Below are 19,316 nucleotides of genomic sequence, written 5' to 3'. Positions count from 1 at the left end.
TGATGATGATGATGATGATGTGCAATGTTACAGATGGACGTATATGTATAGGGATTAAAGATTATATCATGACGACACACCTGAAGGTTTTTTTTCACCTCATTGTGAGACAAACAGATTTATTGTCTTTGATCGTGGGTGCACTCAGATATATGACGCCACAGCCTGAACCTTCCCAGCATGCCTTTAACACGAGCTCCACTCCATGCAGCTTCACCTCCGCCTTCCATATACGATATTAACAAAAAACACCGTACATGGTGCAAAAATAGTACGTAAAGAATGTATGTTGGAAATAATGATCAATAACTATGATGCATATTTAATCTACCACTGTGAAAAATGTCCGTATTTACACTGTGGATGTTTGAAGCGGTGACAGTCTGTGGTGATGGCCTCCCATTGGTGCTCCAGCAGGAGGGGCGGGGCTGGTGGGATCCAGGTAGGATGGCGGGCGGGCCATGCGTTGTTTATGGTATGTCTGTAGAGAGGCAGTCATTACATGTTAGTGTTGATCACCTAGTGGTGACTGTGGGTACTGCGGTGTTCACACTCACAGGCTGCCTTGCTGCTGTGGGATCAGTTGTTGTGGGTGTAGGTGTCCACAACAACTCTGACTCTGACGGAGCTGCAGATGGGGGATGACAGTGGATGGTGGCCTGGCCTGATGGGCTTTGCTGAGAGACAGAAATTGAATTTATTGATTAAATATTTCACAATGTTTTCACATATTTTTAGCCAGCTGGGAGAAGGTCTCACCGATCTGTGCCGAGTACCCCCTCCTGGCCATGTTCTTGGCCCGCACGGCCTCCTTGATGCGGTCCACCTCCTGCTGGTAGCGCTTGCGGTCCCTCATGGCGTTCTCCTTGGCCTCCTTCAGGGCGTTCTCCAGGGCTTTGACCCGCTCTGCCGTGGCCCGAAGGCGCTTCTCCAGCTTGGGCAGCTCGCAGCGGAGGTCTGCGTTGTCCCGGACCAGCTGCAGAGAGAACCTCTTAATGACTGCTGTACCCGTTCTGTTAGATCGGGTCCCGGTGATGTCTGTACCTGCTTGTGGACCTTGGTGAGCTGCTCCAGGTTGTTCTCCAGGAAGGAGATCTTCTGTTTCTGAGCCACGTTGCTGAGTCCCTCTTCAAAGTCGAGCTCTGCGCTCTAAACAAAAACAGACCTGAGCAGCAGATTCTGGAAACATAGATGACAGTGAGGAAGAGGAAGAGGAGGAGGAGGAGGAGCAGGCGTACCTTCTTGACCCTCATGGTGAGGTCCTGAACGAAGAGTTTGCGCAGGTTGTGCAGCGTCTGCAGCTCTTTGGCCTGAGACAGAAAGACAAAGAGATAAGTGTGATGCGAGGACCTGGTATCCCACGGCAACGACGGCAGCGCCTGCGGGACTCACCACAGTCTCCTCCAGACCCTTCAGATCCTCCCTGGCCTGCTCGCCCTGCTCGTTCAGCAGCCTGACAGACAGTGAGACATGTTACAGAGACACGCTGATGGACAGCGGAGCAGGGAGTGTGTTCTCCGGTACCCACATGAGTTTCTGCAGCTTCGCGTCCTTCTCCTGCTCCTCCGCCTTCAGTTTGTCGTAGTCGGACATGAGCCTCACCTGCTCCAGCAGCAGACCCTGGTTTAAGCTGAGACAGAGTTTTTCCTTCAATCACACGTACGCTGACGCGCAATCTGTAAACGTGACCCTGCAGTGCGTCCTCCTTACTCTGTCAGCTCGTCCAGCATCCTCTGCTTGTCTTCGATCTCGTCTCGGAGGCGGCTCAGCTGCTTCTGATGAGCCTCCCTGTGATGCTCCAGCTGCTCCTCCAGCGTCTTCTAGAGGACAAAGACACCATGCGCATGAGAACGACATCATCTGAGCCCAGCTTCAAATGGGCGGCCATTTTGTTTTTTTACCTTCATGTCCTCATCTTGGATGTCCTCCTTCTCGTCCCCTGACAGCTCGTGCCGTTTCTCTGAAGTGCACACGGTGTTATTAGTGCGTGCGGCAGATGTTGTGTTGTGTCGTGTTGTGCCGTGTTGTGTCGTGCACCCACCGTGAGCCTGCAGCTTGGCGAGCTCCTCCGTCAGAGCGTCCTGACTCTCCTCCAGCTGCCTCTTCTTCTGCTCCATGTTCTGCATGTAGTCGGTCAGGGACTTGATCTTGGCCTGATGCTGCACAAAGAGGGGGACACCGTGAAGGAGGATGAGGACGACCTCCACCTTCCCTGCGGTGTTGTGTTTGTGGTTACCTGGGAGATGAGCAGCTGACAGGACGCCAGCTCCTTGTCGTTGGCCTGGATCTTGCGGTGGGCGTCGGCCTGAGTGCTCTCCAGCTGCTTGCTGCGATTGACCAGAGACTTGACCTCAGACTTCATCTTGCTGATGTAGAGGCGAGCGACGGTGAACTCCTCCTCCACGGCCGACCCGTTCCCCTTCGCCTCTGAGGACTGGGACAGACAAAGTGTTTGTGAGTCACCTGTTGTGTTGTGTGTCTGTAACAGCGTCGCTTACCGCTGTGGTCTTGATGTCGCTGGTGCCGATGATGGCGCCGATGTCGCTGAGGTCTCGCAGCAGCAGGTTGAGGACCTCGGCGGCTCTCTTCCTCTGCAGGCCGTTGAGTTCCTGCAGCTGACTCAGCTCCCGCTGCACCACCGCCAGCAGCGCCTGCCCACAACACACACCATCAGCCACTGCTCACACACACACACTCCACATCAGGAGGACCCCACCCACCGTCTTGTGCTGCAGCTCCTCCGTCAGCTGCAGGTTGGCCTGGTCCCGCTCCTCCACCTCTTGGATCTTCTGGTCGTAGTTGACGGCCAGCTCCTCCAGCGCCTGCAGCACCTCCTTCACCTCCTCCTTGGCCAGCTCGTTCTCCGTCTGCAGCCGGCACAGCTCCTCCTGGATCTTCTCATAGTCCCGCCGCGTGGACGCCAGCAGCTGTGTAGGACAGAACACCGTCAGAAACATCCACCTAAAGGAGAAAGTGTTAAAAAAAAGGAGACAAACCTCCTCCTGGTCCATCATCTGCTCCTTGAGCTTCTCCGCCAGCTGGCTGTGCTGATTGATCTCATCGTCCTGCAGACATTTTTAAACGTAAACAAGGCGCAGACATTTACACGAACGAGAGCAGGACAGGACGTGTCCTCACCTTGTCGTCCAGCTGCTTGTACAGGTTGCTGATGTCCTCGTCGTACTTGCTCCTCTCCTCACAGGAGACGGCGCCTCCACCTCCAGCCGGCAGCAGGTTGTCGATGATGGGAGTGTTGTCGTACGGCTCGGCGCTCCTCTGATCTTTGGAGCTCAGCTGCTCCTCCTCCGGAACATTCTCCCCTGAAACAGGAAGCAAAAAACACACAAACTTTGTGAAGAGGAGGCATCATGTGTGTGTGTGTGAGGACTGCAGGCTGATTTGTTGCCGTGGAGACGGAGTGTTGTCAGCAGGGAAGCGGGCGCGGGGGTTTCCGTGGTTACCAAGCAACAAAGAAGGGAAAAGAGAGCGAGGATGCTGAGTAGGAGGAGGAGGAAGAGGAGGAGCAGTGACATCATCTCACCGTTCCTCCAGCGGCTGAGCTCCGCCTCCAGCCTCTGGATGACGTTCTTCAGGCTCTTGTTCTTGTCCTTCTCCTTCTCGTACTTCTTCTTCCACTCCTCGGCCGTGAGCTCCAGGTTCACAGACACCGTGTTCTTGATGGTCTTGGCTCTATATAAACACACACACACAGAGAGTCGTCTTAGCAGCGCCTCCTAGGGATGCTGTGCTGCGTCTGCAGCTGCTGTAAATCTCGTTGGTGGTTTAAACTCTTTCATTTCCTCCTCAGCAGATGGCTGCACAGTAATCATTCAGCGTGTGTGTGTGTGTGTGTGTGTTACATAAACAGCTTGAATCAGGGTCAGATTACTGTTTACTGTCAGATTAGAAATGGTGGATTATTCTTTGTTTTAGAAGACACATACAGGAGAAGGTAAGAGAGGCTATAAATAGGAATAACAGTGGGAGACCCGCTGCCATCTGGTGGTTAGTTAGCAGAACTGACGTCACCCTGATGAATCAGCATCATCCTGTCCTACGGTGTCTTTTCTGCAGAGGTGCAGATTTTCTTGGAGCTGGAGGGATGATTTCCCAGCAGCACTTGGGAAATATTTGAAAGAGGAATGACAGAGCGGGTACCTCTGTCCGAACATGAGCGTGGACTTGGTCTCCGCCTCGTTGTAGACGGACGGCGAGCAGCAGATGATGATGGTGGTGCGGCAGTTCCCTCCCAGAGAGTCCTGCAGGATCCGGGTCATCTTGCTGTCTCTGTACGGCACGTGGCTTTTCTGGAACATGTCACACTCTCACATCCTCTGACACCGACACCAAGTCCTCATGTTTCACAGAGACAGACTCCGCTGTTGTGACTTACGGTTCCTTCGGCCAGAGCAGAGATGACGTTTCCCAGCGCAGACAGGGATTTGTTGATGTTCTTCGCCTCGTCCAGCACCGCTCCCTCCGCTCCGGTCTTGCTCACCTGCTCAAAGAGGTCACATGGTTCAAAGGTTTCGGCACCTTTCAGAGATCTTTAACTCCAACCCACCTTCTCGCTGCCAGCCAGGTCGACCAGGTAGAGCTTCCCCGACAGTTTGGTCTCGGTCTCGATGTTCTCCTGCTTGATGTTGATGAGGAAGATGCTGTGGCTGCGAGAGCTGTGTTCGTTCATGTCTACAACACACACACTCTTTGTCACACGTGTGAAACTACACAAACCTGCGATGGACAAAAAAAAGACAACACTCACTGGTCACTGCCACGTGCCGATTAGCTTTCCCCTCGTCGATGACGTCCATCACCTCCTCCGGACTGGACACGAAGCGCTCGGTGCATCCCTGTGAGAGACAACATTGAAGAGGAGTCACGCTCGGCAGCAGCCAGACCGACACACCTGAAGTCAAAGCGCACAAACCTTGACGTAGGGCACTCTGTTTTTGTCCTCGTGCACGGACAGGTTCGTCTTGGACACTTTTAAAAACGAGAAAAAAAATGTCAAATGTGCACGCTGCGAACAGGACATACAGACTCAGACTCACCGTCCAGCAGGTCTCTGATCTTATCCAGGTAGATTTCAAAATAAGAGACCTGCACAGAGAAGCGTCAGTTTGTTGTGTTTAAAGTGAATCAACAACACATTTTCATTTTTTTTTTAAATATTTACCTTGATGTGAAACTCGAGGTTCTCGTCCATGGAGTAGATGTGGTCAAAGATGTCGTGGGCGATGCGCGGGATGATCCCCATCAGCTGGTGGTCGTGCAGTTTGCCCTGAACACACACACACACACAGCACATGGGGTCAAACGGGGTCGACGCTCTGATGATGTAACGAGGGCTTAAAGAGGAAAGATTACCATGTGTTGTAAAGACAGTGATCAGAGAGAGAGGCTCAGGGCTTCTGTTTCACTGGATTAATCTGCTACAGTGACACATTCTAAGCTGCGTTCAGGGACCTGTGTGTTTGCCTCACCATCAGGCCCGCGTCGACTTACCTCCATGGTGTGTGTCTTCCCGGAGGATGTCTGCCCGTAGGCGAAGATGGTCCCGTTGTACCCGCCGAGGACATCTGGGGGACGGACAGAAACGTCACATCACAGCCAAAGCACCAGCGCCACCCACAGGAGCCAGGGGTTCCCCCTTTCCTACCTTTGACTATCTGCTTGGCACACTGGTCGTAGACCTGCTCCTGCGACGTGTTGGGAGGCAGCACGCGGTCGAACATGTACGGCTTGCCCTGTTTTTTTATAGACAAAACAACAACAGGTTCACACCCATCAGGCTGTTTTTGACCCATTTTTGTACAAAACCTGAGCTTCTAAGAACAGAATCCAGACAAATCAATCAATCAATCAATGCAGCTGATCAGTTAGTGTGAAAAAAAAGGTTCAACCTGATACATAATTCAGTTTTTAACAATCAATCTGTTCCTGCAAATGTGAGCAGTATTGATCATCATGTGTTTTTTTAAACTGCTCCAGCAGCTCCACCCTCTGTCCATCCATCACTCCTCCTGCCTGGCCTCCTCAGCAGCAGCCACACAGCACCAGGCTGCTGCTCCTCTGATTGATGAAGCAGGCGGTGACGGGGGGACCGAGCGGCCTGAATGATGCAGAGCTGCTGATGGAGAGGAGGCTGGCACGTCTCCATCTTTTTGATTTTCAGACTTTTATTTTGTAATCGTTGTAAACTCCACCCACATGAAAGTCCAAGGAGGAGAAAACAAACACATAAATATCATTTCTGTTGCTTAAACTTGTGAAGTCTGATGCTGTTTCTATGGTCAGAGCTCTCTCTCTCTTTTACATTTGTAATAAATATATTTACATGTATTTCTGCCTCACTGCGCACTTGGCTTCCTGCCTGCAGATGACTTTCCTTCTGTTATTATTTTACCCTCCTCAGTGACAGACAGACAGACAGACTTGCCGTTATGACCACCGTGTCGTCATCTTTGAATTTGGGGATGTATTTGTCTCCTCGGTTGATTTCGGACTCGTTCAGGGGCCTGAAGCGGCACATCACCCTCACCCCGCACTCCGCTGCATCCACCATGACTGCTGCTGCTGCTGCTGCTGCTTCTGTTTACACCGCCCACTCCAGATGAATGCGGGTAGCAACCAGGATCAGTCTCTGTGAGGCACGGTGGTGCCCAAGCTGAGGTCCACGGACCTCTTGATGATGTCCAACTCACGGTTCAGGGTTTAATTTAATTACAGAGCACAAGTTATTATTGACAAAGACCGAGGCGCCTCCTTGAAAGTTTCCCACCCATCCAATGCGCAACGCGTCCTGTATCCAGGCTAAATATCCCTCGTCAGCTGCGCCATGGCCAGGCAGGATCCACCGCAGCGCTGCGTCCCACACTCCGGTGTACAGGCCTCCCGCAGAAACAGCGAAAGACGGGAAGTCTCGGGGGAAAGTGCTGCCCGGTCTGCAGAGGGAGAGTCTGAGAGGAGGATGCGCAGAGACAGCCGCATCGTCCGGACTGGTGGCGGGGGCGCGCTCACGCACACAGTGTTGCTGCGCGCGCCTGGGCCCGCATCAGCACCACACTAATTTCAAAGTGTCTCTTTAAAAGAAACCTGCGTAAAAAAACAAACGTTTACGCGATCAGGACGCCGCTGGAATATCAAGGTATATTCGCCAGATTACAAGCGGTGGAAAAAAACCACACTCTCTTCAGGTCATTGAACGCCGCTCACTGCAGCTCCATGACAACCGGGACGGCGTAAAGAACGGCGTTTTCTCTACAAATAAACTTTAATCACACAATTTAAACCTACAGTCTGATAATAATAAAATAATAAATAATATCACATGAAGCTTATACACATATACACACACACACATATATATTTTGTTGCCAAAAGTAGGACTGCCATTGGTAATCATGCAGTTTTAGTTTAGCTAAATAAGTGAAGCTAATACCGGAAGTAGTAATTTCGGCTAATGTGACGATGGAAATGTTAGCGGACATTTCAAAAACACGCTAAATGTTACTGTTTTGTCCTACAACAATCCTGCAGTATTTATTTCTATGTTTTATAAATGCTGACGATACGTTTGGAAGGTGGAGACAAGTCAAAAGTCCAGAAACGGACGCGTCAACAGCCGTAAGCACTTAGCTTAGCAGCTAACGTTAGCATGCTAATTTCTTGTGGCTCCGGGCAGATATTATCATTTGAAATAAACTCCAAGTACTCGTAGTCATATTCGGTGCTTAGTATGACTTCTTTGCTTTATGTGCAGTTTAGTTATAAAGTCAGTGGTTGTTGGAGGCCGTGAATTAGTCCCGTCTAGTGTGGGCTAATGGCGTCATGCTAACACAAGCTAACAGCCATGATGGCGGTTCACGGCCATTTTTTTTCTATCGCGGCTACAATCAGCAAAAAGACAAATGTGACAAATCTTTATTGTCTGAAATTACGAACCAGATTACTCAATACTCTAATCTGAGTTTTCAGCGTTTAGTTTTAATGAGTGGTTGTATGTTTATATACGGAAGCGCTGAACTGCCACAGTAGAAAAACAAATTAATCACTATCTCGTTATAACGTCAAATGCTATCACGTTATAACGACATATTATCTCGTTATAATGTCAAACCGTATCTCCTTATAACGTGATAAGACGCTATCTCGTTATAACGTGATATTATCTGGTTATAACGAGATACATTTTATTGCTGTAATAAAAAATGAACTGTTTATAAGTAGCCTAACCTAACCGGTTTGCTGCTCACATCGGAAAATGACACATTTACAAGATTTAATTTCTATTTCATGCTTGAGATAATATCACGTTATAACGAGATAAGGTTTTACGTTATAACGAGATACGGTTTGACGTTATAACGAGATAATATGTCGTTATAACGAGATAATATGTCGTTATAATGTGATAGCATTTGACGTTATAACGAGATAGTGATAAAAAATTTTTTTCTACTGTGACAGTTCAGCGCTTCCGTATTTATATGTTTGTTTTTAACTGTTGGGATAATTATGTGCCTGATTGCACTTGAAGTATTGATCCACCAGATGGCACTGTTTACCAAAATATGAGGCCACAAATGCAGCACGTCATATTCTTATGTGATGTCTTGATTATATTAGCTTAAAGGAGTCATTAGCAGCGTTGTGTTCAGGCAAATTAATACTAAATGTGTATATTAATGAGACTTTAATACAACTGGGGTAGGTTTAATGGAGAAAACATGAATTCTTCAAGGTCAGCAGCCTGTCAAAGTGTTTAAATCAGCAGGACTAATGTGGAATAATTTGTGACAAACATTTGAATGACATAAACATGATTTTAATAAATCATAAGATGATTAAAAATGGGTGTTTTGGTGTGGCTTTACATTACTAAACCTCACAGTGTTACAGTCTAACAGTCCAGTGCTTTATTCTCTGGAGTGTTATGGAAAAATAGTGTCTCAGTCCCGTTTCATTTGTCAAGGGGCTACTTAAGAATGAAAGATGCCCCCCCCTCACCAACCCGCCTTCTTCTTCTTCTTCTTCTTCTTCGTCTTCTCTTTCTTTCCCTTCCCAAGGACATATGAGCTCATGCTGCCTGGCCGGCTGCCTGGATGAGGATGAGGAGGAGTAGGCGGGTGCATTCATCAGGTACATTACATCACCACGGGCCAATCCAACTCAGTCCTGCACATCTAGTTAAACACGTGCAGATTGGAATGTGGTAAGGAGATGAAGAAGGGTCACAAGGTCAAATCAGGTAAGGTCATTTTTTTTATTCTTAGGGAGTGAATTCCATCCATTGTTTTCTTACTTTAAAAAAATCTGATGTGGCGTCACATGTCGATATTTAGACCATGAAAGCTCAGGGAGCATGTGTCTGACACCAAACGCAGTGATAGGGCTGATGGGAAATGCGGTCTTTTCATCTCTGGGTGCAGTGATGACACTGTCTAAAAATGATCCACAGCTCTCGAGGTCACTGGTGCTTCGGGATGCTGTTGGTACACAAGAGAGGCTGTAAAGCTGTCAGCATCACTGAGCCTCAACCTCAGAGTCTGTGTGTGTGTGTGTGTGTGTGTGTTTCCTAATATGAACCCACCATGATTTAGATTCCCATACAGTGACCTTTGACCTTGTTTAACCTCCCAGCCAAACGTCGTCCTCATCTCACATCTCCTTTGCAGTCAGAGGAAGGTGAACTGGGAAACACACACACACACACACACACAGATACAATTAGCATCACTCACCCTTTAGGAAAATACAGTGTTCATGGACAGAACAAAACATCTGTCAGCGCCAAACATTTAAAAAAATTGATAAGATTTAATCGAAAAACTTAAGAAGGTTACAGGGAAAAACTGATATTGATTAGAAGCAGGTTATATTGATTTTCACCAGAGCTGATCCTGTACCGAACTGTTACCTATTAATAATAAAAATAAAAAACACTGCTGAACCTTTTGGAGGTGCTGCAGGCCCAAAATCAATGAAGCATCTGTGATGGGGTGGAGCCAAATCAAATAACCCAATAACTTACATGCCCTCCCCTCTCCTCTAACCCCGCCCCACCCCACCGGCCGTGCCAGGTCTCTGCATAAGACGATCACTGTGGTTTAATAGCATGAAGCGATGGTTAGATCAGATAGCGTGTTGGCAGCAGCTCCCCCCCGTCTCTCTCTGGCGTTATCAAGCACTGTGTTTGGAGCGGCGATGACAGCGCTGGCACAAACAGGGAGTGCTGGAAGCTGGCCCCAGACCAGCGATGTGAAGTGTGTGTGTGTGTGTGTGTGAGGCGCCTGTCTGGCTTTTGGCTGCAGCTCAAGGTTGAAGCCCGTTGGAATCAGAGAAATACAATGTGGGCATCGATAGATCTGTTTTCAAGAAGAACAAAACAAACTGGATTTTTCTCAGGAGGGGTCAAGCAGCTACTGTGGTAAAAAAAACTCATAATAGTAGAAGCACACACACACAGACACACACACAGGCACCTTTCTCTGGGTGAAGTGTTTTCTCTAATCGGGTTGGCCGGAGGGAAGGAATCCCACTGATATATTTGTGACACACACACACACACACAGAGCCAGCAGAGCAGAGTGAACACACTGAGATGTGTGTTTTCCTCTCACCTTATTTCACCTGTCACACACCGCACTGCTGCGACGACCTTTGACCTTCCTGATGAGATTCGGTGAGGTCACATTATCACAGATGATGGTCGGAATGGTTGAATACACACCGACAGTCGGTGATGTGTTGTGTTGGACACATGCTGTGGGCACAGATATTATCTGCCGGTGTTGTTGTCTTGCGGTCTGGGAGGGGTGTAATCAGCCTGACCTACCAGCTGGCTGTGAATGCCCGGCGCTTATCGCCATATTTTGCAGTGTATTAAGCCGACCACAGGCGTTTTTGACGCTACGCTCGCATGACTTCACCTGTCAGGAGTGTTCAGCTGTGTCCACCATCATGAAAAATAACGCCTCACTGGAGGACTCTGAGTGTTTCCACCGATCGGACCATGTCAGTCTTGTCCACAGTTAAACATTTCTGCCTCAAATGACCCACATCGGCCTCTTAAATAACGTTGGATATGTCACACAGGTGTCCAGTCACAATACAGTGATGCCTAAAATCGCATGAGGTGCGTTCAGCAGATGTTTTAAAAAGAGGATTGTTATCCCAGGAGAGAAAGTGTGTGCTCTTTAAAAAAGTATTGAATATTCAGATGTATTTCTTCTTGGAGACAGATTGAGGCCAGCCTGGAGTCTCTGTCATCGCAGCAAGTCATCAGCAAGGGAGCATCATCGAGCCGTGTTTGGTCTTTGTTATTCCGGTATCTCCTGCATAATTGACGGATATTAACTTCCCATCAAGCAGGTCTAATTATAATCAATCCTCCAATAAGGCGCACGATTAAAGGAGCAATTTGATTGGTTGAAGTTTAACCCCAGAGCCTAATGAAGACAAACAGATTCATCATGCTGACGGTAAACATCTGGAAGACGGGGTCACGTGTGTGGTTCATCGTGACCTTCGGCGCTCTCTCATAAGCGCTCAGCTCAAGTGATTGATCACATGTTTACCACCTGGAGTCAACAACAGTTTACTTTGGGGTGCTTTCATCAAAGGGAGACCAATCGCTGTTATTTCACGCAAAGCGGATACAAGACGATGAAGATGCAGTTCCACTGAAGGCCACTAGAGGCTGAGTTAATCCCAACAGGCCTCCGTGTTAAAATAACCCTGTTTACGCTAAATGTGGAACGTCTCAGGTGTACAGGATTAAGTCCTTTTTTAGAAACGTCTCTGAAATTCATTCACAAAGGCGTCCTGCTGATTAATCCTCTCTTCACATTTGCTGAAGGACATTTCGTCTGTGACATATATGACAGATAATCCCACCTTTTTGAAGTAAATCCTGCGCTGTAGCCTGGCAACCCGGCGACCGGAGTACCTGTAAGTCTCTACGAAACTGGAAGGAATAAAAGACAGTGGCCAGGTTTGATGTCAATGACTCCACACTCACTCAATCAATGCCCCGAGCCCGAATGAGAGATGAAAGCCAAAGAGAGAGAGAGAGAGAGAGAGAGAGAGAGATGCTTTTTTAGCCAACAAAAGGATCTGTGTGCTCTCAGGCACTCTAGAAAACATTGATCTGAACCACTGAGCTAAAATCCCCACAGATGGATCTGATGATCTGATCGAACGCTCGGCTTCAGGTCAGATGTTTTATTCATCATTTTCTCTGTTTGTCGCTGTAACGTGCTGGTTATGAAGGAAAAAGCAGAAAATTCAAGAGGACCTCAGTAAAACAGGTGAAGTCCAGCATGTCTTCAGCAGAGCTTTCATCCATCTTCAGAGAGATTCAGCCACTTCGCACCATGTGTTGTTTGCCCATGACGCTGACCCCAGGCAGTCTGGGTGTTTTGAGGAGCTGCAGTTTTTTTTAGCCATCATGGCTTCATTCTCCTTCCCTGATGAGGAAGACGAGGTTTCTCTCTGAATGGAAGCTTCCACAGTCTTCAGTGGCCTTTAAGCCCCATTCTGTGATGCCAAAACGTGGACGCTAGCAAGAGGAAGAGAAGTCCAACCATCTGTGGAGGAAAAAATAAAAACATCTGCCGATGAGGTGTGATGGCCCGTTTTCATGTGTTAATCCCTTTTCTCTGCGGCGCTTTCTCCACAGGCAGCTTATGTACATTTCCTCGATTAACACCTCCTTCCTATTTTGGGAGCTCAGGGAGTCATTTCATGGTAACCACATTTGCTTAATTACATAAGAGAGAGAGAGACGAGAAGAAACACAGAGAGAGAGGAGAGAGGAGAGGCAGACTGCTGCGCTCCTCTTTAGCTCCGAGACGATGCTCTGACTCGGCTCCAAACACAATTAATGCTGGACGAGAGCCGAGGGCACTCCAGGCAGATGAGGAGGGATTGTTGTGGAGGACGAGGCCGCCGTTTTTGGCACCTGGTGGTTCGATGGGTTCTGCATGAGAAATACCTCCTGACCTGTGACTGAGTTTGGATTAAAGTGCTGTAATTTACCCACAGCCTGCTGCCATGTGCTCTCAGAACAACCTGAACCATGTTCCAGGCCGGATCGTCACTTTTCTGACTTTGCCATGTGAACATGCAGCGTGTAGCCACCATGTTTGTGCGTTGTGGAAGGAGTCGGCGATCGTTTATCTAGTTCCTCAGACCTCCAGTTGTAGCTTTTGTGCAGCTAATGTTAGCTTAACTCTTTAGGGTGAACATGTGGCTGAGAAATGAGGCTGATGACGAAGAGCCAAGCTGAAGGCTGGATCCAAATGTGGACCATAAAAAACACAAGTTCTGCTCTCTGAAAACATCCACGAGTGATCAGAAATGCTGCAGCGTACCTTTGAAAACATTAAATTGAACCATAAATTGAAGAAGAGCCCAACGTCGGAGTCACTTCGGACGGCTCCGTCCGCACTACAGCCAGGCAGGAAGACGGCTGGACTTCTTCACAAATACATTATCTGTCTGCTGGAACACACACACACTACAAACGGCACTCAGTCGCCCTTTTCCTGGAAGGACACACACACATGGAGGCAATACATTTAAGTATAATGCGTTCACCCTCCCTCCTCTTCGCCTGGACTGTCTTCCTCACGAATTCATGCACTTTACCTCTTTGCTGTCCTTCTACGTGTACGTGATGTCTCCCGTGGCCGCTAGAGGCGCCTAAAAGGTTGAATCCTCATGTTGAAATGCACACGCGTCACGTGTTGGTACGTTTTTTGGATTACGCCAGGAATGGCGACACAGAAGCTTTAAAAAGATGGACGAGCAGAGGGTTTGTGACATGACTTGTCTTTGTTTTAAATCTGATTTTCTTCTCGTTTCATCATAGAATTCCCTGAATTATTTAAAACAAATTCCGCCTGCACACACACTGTCTCCACTTACACACACTCTAACTCCCCCCAGGTGGTTTCCTCTCAGTCTCAGCGGCCGTGTTCATCATCGGCTCGTACACGCTCTCCACTTCATCACTGTCAGAGCCAGAGAGTCTTCTCTGTGTGCAGTTAATGCATACGTGAGCATGATATCCCTCGTGCACGCACACGCACCAATGCCCGCCTGATGCAAACATTCATTTCAATTAGAGTTGCTTTCGTTGTACGGCGCCTAGTGAGAAATAAATGAAAACAACAAAATCAAAACACAGCTGACGTGCTACTCCGGAGGCCGCTGAGGAAGCAAATCCCCGTCTGATGCCAGACACTCACCCTAGGTGAGGGAGAGTTTAAAATCTTGGGTCTGGAGGAGCTACATTTTCTTCAGTCAGTCACTCCACTCATCTGAGCGCCAGCTTGGGGTTTTCTGAACTCACAATGTGACAAAGACGGAGGCAGGAAGCGAGCCCAGTCTATGTATATCTGCTGCGTGTGATCACAAGCGTGCATTTTTCCAGAGTTTGCTGCCATAATGTGTGTCGTATGCGCCGTTTAAATGTAGAAAAACAGACAAATGGAGGGTTTGTTATGTCCTGCAGCTCCCCCCTAAAAACACGTGTAAATGTGCAAACCTAGGAGAAAAGCTCGAATGAATGAAATTGATTCTTTAAGTCTGATTTGCTGAATATAGCTGCAGAAAGCAGAGGGGGAGCTGAATTGTTTTCCAACAACTTTATTCGAGTAAACACCGATTCACAGCTGAGAGAAGCTAAAAAAGTGATCCCCACGGTGCTGCAGATGTGTTCCTCATTAGTCTCGGCTCCACTATAGAAAGCCAAAATTGATTATCACTGCAACACCTAGCAAACTCGGCAGCCTGTGTGGAGCAAAAATAAAAATTACAACAAAAAAACAGTCTGCAGACAAGCAGGGAGGAGTGATCTGAGGAGCGTGTGGAGTTTCACTTTATCTGGACAGGAGCTAACGCTAATATGAGGTTTGTGATTGAATGGTCTGCTGCAGTAAAAACAGTTGCAGGCAAGGTTATTGAATGCATTAAAGTTGTCATTTAGTGAGAGTAGAGATGATGTTATTCACTGCCAACCTGGTGAGGATCTATGAAAGCGAGCTAGTAGCAGTTAGCATGCCTGTTAGCGTCCTCGTCTCCTCTGCATCCCCCCAAAGACAGCGAGAAACCTGCAGAAAATAAGAATGGCTGCTCACGCCTGATCGTCTGTTCCGTCACCTTCTTTACATTTGATGCGCGTCGCTTCTATTTTCAGCAGAGCAATTAAAATACAGTAACATACAGGATGAGTGTGTCAGACGCACTGCCTCCTCTCTCTCTATATATATATTTATAATCGGCATCATTTGCATTCATTTCGGTGGAGTGATGCGCTCTCCACGGATGATTTTATTTTCACCTATTTCATCACACCGCTGTCCTTGGAGCGCTCTTTCCTTCCTTTGCATCATCACGCGCTGCTCTGACAGCCCTCACCGACCTGAGGGACCTCTGAGTGAAGGAGCTGCTTTCACTGGTTTCAGACCTGACACCCTGTCAGGGCGGCAGCCCGGCGAGCATCCAAGGGCAACTTCCTGTGGATGCTTGGAGTGATTTCTGGGAAAAAAAAATCCAGATTTTGCTCCTGCACCATCATCCATCGACTTCACCTTCCCCAAGATGATGAAGGAGCAGCCATTTTGGCTTTCTTACAGCACACAATCATTCCGTAGTGTGTTTTTTTTCTTTTTTAAATGAGCGTTTCATCTCTTTGTACAGAGAAAATGTCACATTAGCTGTGTTGAGCAGCGTGAGTTCTGGCACCTGTCCTGCTTCAGAAGCCGAGCCAGCGCACTGCATGGCCGTCTTGCGCGCTGTCTGTACATTCAGTGCAACAAACAGCAGGCCTTTTTTCTGCAAATGTCACTTCAACACATTTTCAGTGCAGGAAGTTGCAGATTTCTGCTCGGCACAGTTCAAAGTCAAATTGGCAAACGTGCGCTTGTAAGTTTTTGGCCGCCAGCTTCGCCAGAAAGTCGCACATTCTGGGCTTGCTGACGGTTTGGTGAGTATTTTTCTGGTTATGTAATTTGTTTCATAAGTTGTTGAGTTAGATTTCTTCACGCTTTACACCCAATAGTAAAGATTGCATTGTGTTTGAAGATAAAAAGAGTGAAAGACAGAAGCGAGAATGAGGCGGCGGCCTGCGTCCATCAACAGAAGAAGACGAATGAGCTCAGGAATCCAGAAAAAAGATCAGCCTGCATTTCTAAATTATTCACAGAGATGCTGATCGATGGCTCCAGGTAAATACGTAAGGTTTGCATCCAGAGAAAACGAAAATGGAAAAATACTCACAGAGAGAAAAGTGGATCGAACGAAAGCAGCAGATCTGACGTGTCCGTTTGTGGCTGGTGTTACGCTGGGATTCATCCTGTGATCTGTGGGGACGGTCAGGGCTTTGCTGCTATGGATCATTTTCATGAAAACTCAGTTTTCTGCACAGAGAAGAGCAGAAACGATGGATCAAACTTTATAAAGACACCGAAATGCTCAGTCCAAACTCAGCTTGACTGCCTTAGTTGTGAAATTGTGAGAAATGAAAGCAGAAAGAAGTCGAGGAGGCGACTGATGGAGCTTCAGAAGATTGTTTACCACCATCTTCTCACTCTGACCTTCACTTTTTTTGCAACACTAATGGAAACGGATTAAGAAGAAGAACATTTCCAAGTGCTGGCCTTGTTTCTCCTTCAGCTTCCTGGCTGCTTGCGAGGAGTCAGGGTTTAGTCCGGTGCCAGGACCTGCTGGTGGGATTACTACTCCCAGCTGGCCTGGGAGTGACCGATTGTCCCTGAGCAGGAGGTGGAGGACGCTGGAGGACGCTGGGTTCTGGAAACAAATGATGAGGAATAATCGAGTGGATAATTTGAGAAGACGTGCTTGTAAATCACAAAACGTCTTTTGGTTCTGAGGTGTGCTGCAAACCAAGCAAGGACGAGAATGAAAACGGACTGCAGCAGAATCCTGGTGTGAAAATGAGATGCACCGAGAACAGAGAAAGAAAGGGGCTGGAGTACATTGTGTAACATCGCCACATATGATTCATGTCGTATTTGTGTCAGCTCCCGGCGTGACGCATCACATCTCCTGCTTTATAATCAGCAGAAGGCCTCTGCCTCATTTCTCAAGGCTCAACCTTGGAGGAGGAGGACGGCGTGGCCTCCCATCGATGCAGCTGCATGACGAGTCAACAGCAAACACATATATTTTAAATACATTGTTTTAAAACCACATTCCTGCAAGAGCCATAAAATAAAATCCATCATCATTTCCAGGAAATTAATGGCGACTGTTACCTGAAAACATCTCTCAATGCTACTTAGGTTTTCATTGATCGATGAGAAGCTTTTACTCACTCATATTTTCAGGGGTTTTTGTGTTCCAGCGCTTTCACACCTCCACACAAGATGGCCAGGCTCGTAGGGACGGACAAGGAGGAGGAAGAGGAAGCCACACTTTTTTTTGAGGCGAGGAGCAGATGGTGCGAGAGATTGGAAACATCGTCTGCAGTCGGCCAACCCTGGGCTAATGGCAAGCTGTGCTGGCAGCGCCGTGCGAGCGCGTGTGAGGGGTTGAAATTGTCTTACTGTTCATTACACTACGTGTGTGTGTGTGTGTGTGTGTTGGTGCTTTTAAGATTACACATCATGTGTGTGTGTGTGTTTGTGACACTAATGAAGAGATAAACGGGGATGTGAGCCAAGGAGCTGAAGTGTCATTATTTCTGTGTGAAAGTTTCAGTGTTGTATTTATCATAATCCAGAGCGGTGAGATGGTAAACACACACCAGAGGAAGTAAACAGGAGACAAAGAAGAAGAAGAAGAAGGTCATGCACGTGTCACTATTAGATCCTCCTCCTCTTCCTCTCTAAACGCAGCTTCAGTGCTGCCAGGTCTTCACACTGCCATCCCCGTTCTGAATGAAAAGTGGGGATGGATGGATCACCTGCCGAAGTCACAGGTGAACCTGAAGGCATCACCAAGTCAACGACCCTACTCTCCCAAAGCAATGGTGGACGTCACGTGAAAGATACTCTGTGTTACCATGGTGACCACTCTCGCTCTCCTTTGACCGCTGGAATTTTTATGTACATGCGACCACAGCGGGGCACTGTCTACGCTTGCGACCGTTACCATGGCGACAAACCTAACCAAGCTGTTTTTGTGCCTGAATTGTCACCGGAAACATCGCCACAGGGCCGGAAGGTTGCATTTATGATGGGTTTTTTTATTTTTACCCAGATAGACGCATCATTCTTCTGAGGTATCAGTTACAGGAACATGTTGTTCCATTCACTTTCAGACCCTCAGAGGATGCATGTTTATAGGCATAAAATCAGAGCGTGAAGACACGCTTGCGTAAGTGTTGTGGCGTGCGTGTGAAGTGGAAACTTTCCTGGAAGTTAAGATCATCATCATCATCATCATCATCGTCATATTATCATATTACTTTATTTCCTGCGTGTAAGAACGCATGAAATCACAGCGAGGAAAACTCACGTTTAATAGTGCGTGTAGCCTGTTTCAGGAAATGCCAGGGCAGCTGGGAGATCCTGTGGAGATAAGTGGCGCCAAAGGCACCGCTGATGTCACCGCCGCTGGACGAGAGAGAGCGTGCCCTCCCTTCCTCCTCCTCTTCCTCCTCCTCCTCCTCCTCCCTGACAGAAAGTGAGGAGTTTGGCTCCAAAACAAGGTGAAACACTGAAGAGAAGCCTCCTGGGACTCACGTTTTTTTGTCTGCTTGTACAGAATTTCTTGTCATTGTTTCACATTTCAGCAGGATAAATGAGACACTTTGATCAGAATGCATGCAAACATGATTTAAGTGAAACAATGACTGCGCTGCATATCCATTTTTGGTGTTTGTGTGCGATGTAGACTGCAGCACAGGTGAGGTGCAGGTGTGCCATGCTGCTGCCGCTCCCACATGCGGGCCCTGAGCGGCACAGCACAACCATCTGCTGTCTCAGCGGAAAACGGGAAATATGGCGGTCAGACAGGCTTTTTTCATTCGCAGCGAATATTAGAGCAGCACTGTATTTTTGAACGTGGCAGAAAGATGGCTCCTTTTTATGCTCCTTTTGGTTTTCCTTCTCCTTTTGAGTAGGAAAGAAAAAGAGCAGCAGACAGGGCCTTGGCAGAGCCTTGTACAGCTGCTGAGTGCCATCACACAGCTCAGGAAGGCCAGAACTATTATCTGTGACCACACACACGCTCATCTCCGTGTTATCACGTGTTTCTCATCGCATGTGGATGTGACAAATGGCAGTCTGAGCATTGAGTTGTTGCATCCTAAACTCTTTCTGACGCCGTCTACTCAACTT

General features: G+C 47.9%; 1 protein-coding gene across 1 annotated transcript; it reads right to left on the bottom strand.

Moving 5' to 3' along the window:
- Nucleotides 1-144: 144 nt before the first annotated feature.
- LOC114447930 (kinesin heavy chain-like) lies at nucleotides 145-6,966 on the bottom strand. Its single transcript, XM_028424489.1, has 26 exons — nucleotides 6,443-6,966; nucleotides 5,663-5,750; nucleotides 5,509-5,582; nucleotides 5,180-5,284; nucleotides 5,055-5,103; nucleotides 4,931-4,986; nucleotides 4,766-4,853; nucleotides 4,565-4,689; nucleotides 4,394-4,498; nucleotides 4,159-4,307; nucleotides 3,542-3,690; nucleotides 3,139-3,320; nucleotides 2,997-3,065; nucleotides 2,721-2,927; nucleotides 2,499-2,651; nucleotides 2,237-2,434; nucleotides 2,042-2,159; nucleotides 1,902-1,960; nucleotides 1,711-1,820; nucleotides 1,529-1,630; nucleotides 1,393-1,453; nucleotides 1,239-1,310; nucleotides 1,045-1,149; nucleotides 760-976; nucleotides 558-677; nucleotides 145-481 (listed from the first exon to the last, which is right to left on the bottom strand). Exons 1-25 carry the CDS (start codon nucleotides 6,566-6,568, stop codon nucleotides 580-582), a joined length of 2,865 nt encoding a protein of 954 aa, XP_028280290.1. The 5' UTR covers nucleotides 6,569-6,966; the 3' UTR covers nucleotides 145-481; nucleotides 558-579.
- Between the last annotated feature and the right edge of the window lie 12,350 nt (nucleotides 6,967-19,316).

Source organism: Parambassis ranga, chromosome 2 (assembly GCF_900634625.1).
Source record: "Parambassis ranga chromosome 2, fParRan2.1, whole genome shotgun sequence".
Taxonomy (NCBI): Eukaryota; Metazoa; Chordata; class Actinopteri; family Ambassidae; genus Parambassis; species Parambassis ranga.
This window is presented reverse-complemented; position numbering and strand designations above follow the sequence as displayed.

Coding starts and splice junctions, on each gene's coding strand:
- LOC114447930 (XM_028424489.1), bottom strand. CDS start 6,568: ATGGTGGATGCAGCGGAGTGCGGGGTGAGGGTGATGTGCCGCTTCAGG. Junction 5,583..5,662: donor TGCCAAGCAGATAGTCAAAG/GTAGGAAAGGGG, acceptor TCCGTCCCCCAG/ATGTCCTCGGCGGGTACAAC. Junction 3,066..3,138: donor ACAAGCAGCTGGACGACAAG/GTGAGGACACGT, acceptor AAATGTCTGCAG/GACGATGAGATCAATCAGCA.